The 2590-nt window shown below is 41.3% G+C and overlaps 1 protein-coding gene across 1 annotated transcript; it reads right to left on the reverse strand.

The window, feature by feature from the left end:
- Positions 1–366: 366 nt before the first annotated feature.
- LOC149184639 (EP1-like glycoprotein 2) lies at positions 367–2126 on the reverse strand. The gene has a single exon (XM_089417637.1). The coding sequence runs from the start codon at positions 1951–1953 to the stop codon at positions 511–513; it is 1443 nt and encodes a 480-aa protein (XP_089273763.1). The 5' UTR covers positions 1954–2126; the 3' UTR covers positions 367–510.
- Between the last annotated feature and the right edge of the window lie 464 nt (positions 2127–2590).

A 2590-nucleotide genomic window follows, 5' to 3' on the forward strand; every position in this document is an offset into this window, starting at 1 on the left:
AAATCATAACTCATATTCTTATAACATTATTTTTATTTAATAAATTAATTAATTAAAAAAAACAAAAATAACATAACTTTTTAAAAATAAATCTTTACCTCCAAACTATAATTATTATTAAAACTATTTTAAAATATTTATACAAATTAAATCTATCATTTTTTAATATTTAAAAATATTTCATAGAAATCAAATCTCATTTACTTAATAAATATAAATAATAAAACTAAAATATAATTATATCTGTAAAATATTTATACCATTAAAAAAATCCATTCAAATAATTTTTTTATATTATATATACAAGTTATTATTATGAAAATTAGATTTTAAATAAAAAATAAAAATTCCAATATATAAATAAAGTTTAATAAAAAATAAAATTATATTAGGTCGTGTGTTCAAATCTCGCTCATACCAAAATGAGAAAACATTAAACTGATACAAGATTCAGTCCGTGTTATTTTGAATGTACAGTGCACAGCGCGCTAAAAGACAACTCGTTCACTCTCAGTCCTTCTGTACTTTGAAGAAAGCGGTGTGGAGTACCCTACGGTTCGGATCCGTCACGACGTGCAGGCTGTCCAGGCGGTTGAAAGCCAAGAAGCAGCTGCTGGAAGCCGAACCAGAACCGAAAAGGGCAGCGACGCAGGTGCAGTTGGAGAGACAGAGAGCCTTACAAGAAGAAGCAGAAGTAGATGTTTTATGGTCGACGAGGAACTTAGTCGGGTAATAATCCACACCTCCCACTTCCACCATTTCTTGCTTCCCTCTGCAATTCAAATTCAGGGGAAGCCGAGGCAAGCAACCCGCGTCCGGCTGAAACTGTTCCTTCATTTGAAACACGGCGGGCGCTGGGCAACTGCACTGACCGTTGGAGCAAATGCCATATGCCCCGCAGACGGACGGCAGGCTGCAGTTGAAACACGACGGGAAGAGCTCGTAATCCACCGTCCAGACCAGAGGATCGCCTCCAAGAATCCCTCTCATAGGCAGCGCCACATATGCTCTCAGGTTCCCGTCAGAGTCCAATCTCACAAACCTTAGCGAGGATTGATCCCCCGACCTGAAGGTACCGAAAGGCAGAGTATCAGACAAAGAAGTGGGTGAGCATGAAATATTCGTATTCCCAGAGCTGCCTGTTGCCGATGCGCTTCCTATGTTGTCCAGACCAAACAGATTTCCGGTGTACACAACTTGAGCAATTAGAGTTCCAGAATTAATGCAGGGATTCTTTATGAATTCATAGCTGAGACCCGGGAAACCCCAAACCCAATAAGGCAAATTATCTTTATAAAGCACCACGCCCCCTTTCTCTGCCACCAGCGAAAAATCCCCTTCTGAGGGATTGGTGGGCGAGGCATTGCTCACCAGCTTCTGCCCGGTTCGAAGAATTTGCCCGATCGTCAGCGTATTGGTGGGATGCTGCCAACTGTACCAGACAGTGTAAGAAGCCAGATTCTGGGCATTCACATTCGTCGTATTGTAAAGATTCCAGTTGCCATTCTCGAATAATTCCATAGATTCTACTGAATTACCGGAGGACCAAACTTGGGTGCCGTCTGAGTCCAGGAGGACCAAAATTCCGGCCTTACCAGTGCGCGCGAGCATGGCCTTTTCTCCGACAGGCTTGTTTCGATTTGCGCTCCAGAACTCGGTGCCCTTGGGGGAAGAGGAAAACGGGCTGAAGACGATGGACAGAGTAAATTTGCCAGAGTTATTGTGATCCAAAAATCCCAAGGCGTAATTTCCCCCTGCAATTGTCTTGCCCTGACTGTCCACTGCTACTCTGAAGGTTCCTTCCATGGCTTCCCGTTGCTGTAAGGCCGGGTTGTTGGAAAGAACATAGTCCTTTGGCCATAAAACTGTCGCTGCATTCGCTTCCAGTGGAGGAACAGCGACAAATACTACAGCTGCCACTGATAACATCAGCGCGATCACAAGCTTCGCCATTGAAATCAAAATGAGAGATTCAAGAAGACTGTGGGTGTGGATGAAAAGGGCTTCTGGTTAATGGAATTTATAGATGGAATAATTCCATAAATTTTGTATTCATTGTGGGCGTTGAAAAAATTCACGCGGCGAATCGTCTGTATGCCAGTAACCCAGAAATTTTCTGAGCCGAGGGAGATACAGAGGGGCGGGTGATAGCTGGATCCAGTGGAATGGAATGTAAAATGTGTGAGCATCCCACACTTTCTGACAAATAGACAATGTTCCAGAGTGAAGGATACGTTTGTTTATTTTTTGAGTAAATTTTGGTTTGCAGTAGCCATTTATTCAAAATGGCGACCAGTGGTGGAGTCCAGTGTCACCGCAGTAACGAAAAGGTACATCATAACCCGCTGCTTTATGACATCTATATTTAGTGTGTGTGGGCTGTTTCTTGCGAAGCAAGTTTCAGGATGGTGCCACGTCATTTACACTGATTTTGTTGAGTAAATGAAATTTTAAATCAGTTACTAAATAGTTCGGTCAGTTACGAGTTATTAATTTAAAATTTTCACAGTCATTTAATTCGATAACTCGTCAGTTACGAGTTATTAATTTGAAAATTTCATAGGCATGGAGAAGTGGAAATCAAAATGGT

Source organism: Pinus tabuliformis, chromosome 3_2 (genome assembly GCF_031772625.1).
Source record: "Pinus tabuliformis cultivar Carrire ecotype Pingquan chromosome 3_2, CPIR1, whole genome shotgun sequence".
NCBI classification, from domain to species: domain Eukaryota; kingdom Viridiplantae; phylum Streptophyta; class Pinopsida; order Pinales; family Pinaceae; genus Pinus; species Pinus tabuliformis.

What these genes read in the sequence shown, in the direction of transcription:
- LOC149184639 (XM_089417637.1), bottom strand. Translation starts at nt 1,953, where the DNA reads ATGGCGAAGCTTGTGATCGCGCTGATGTTATCAGTGGCAGCTGTAGTA.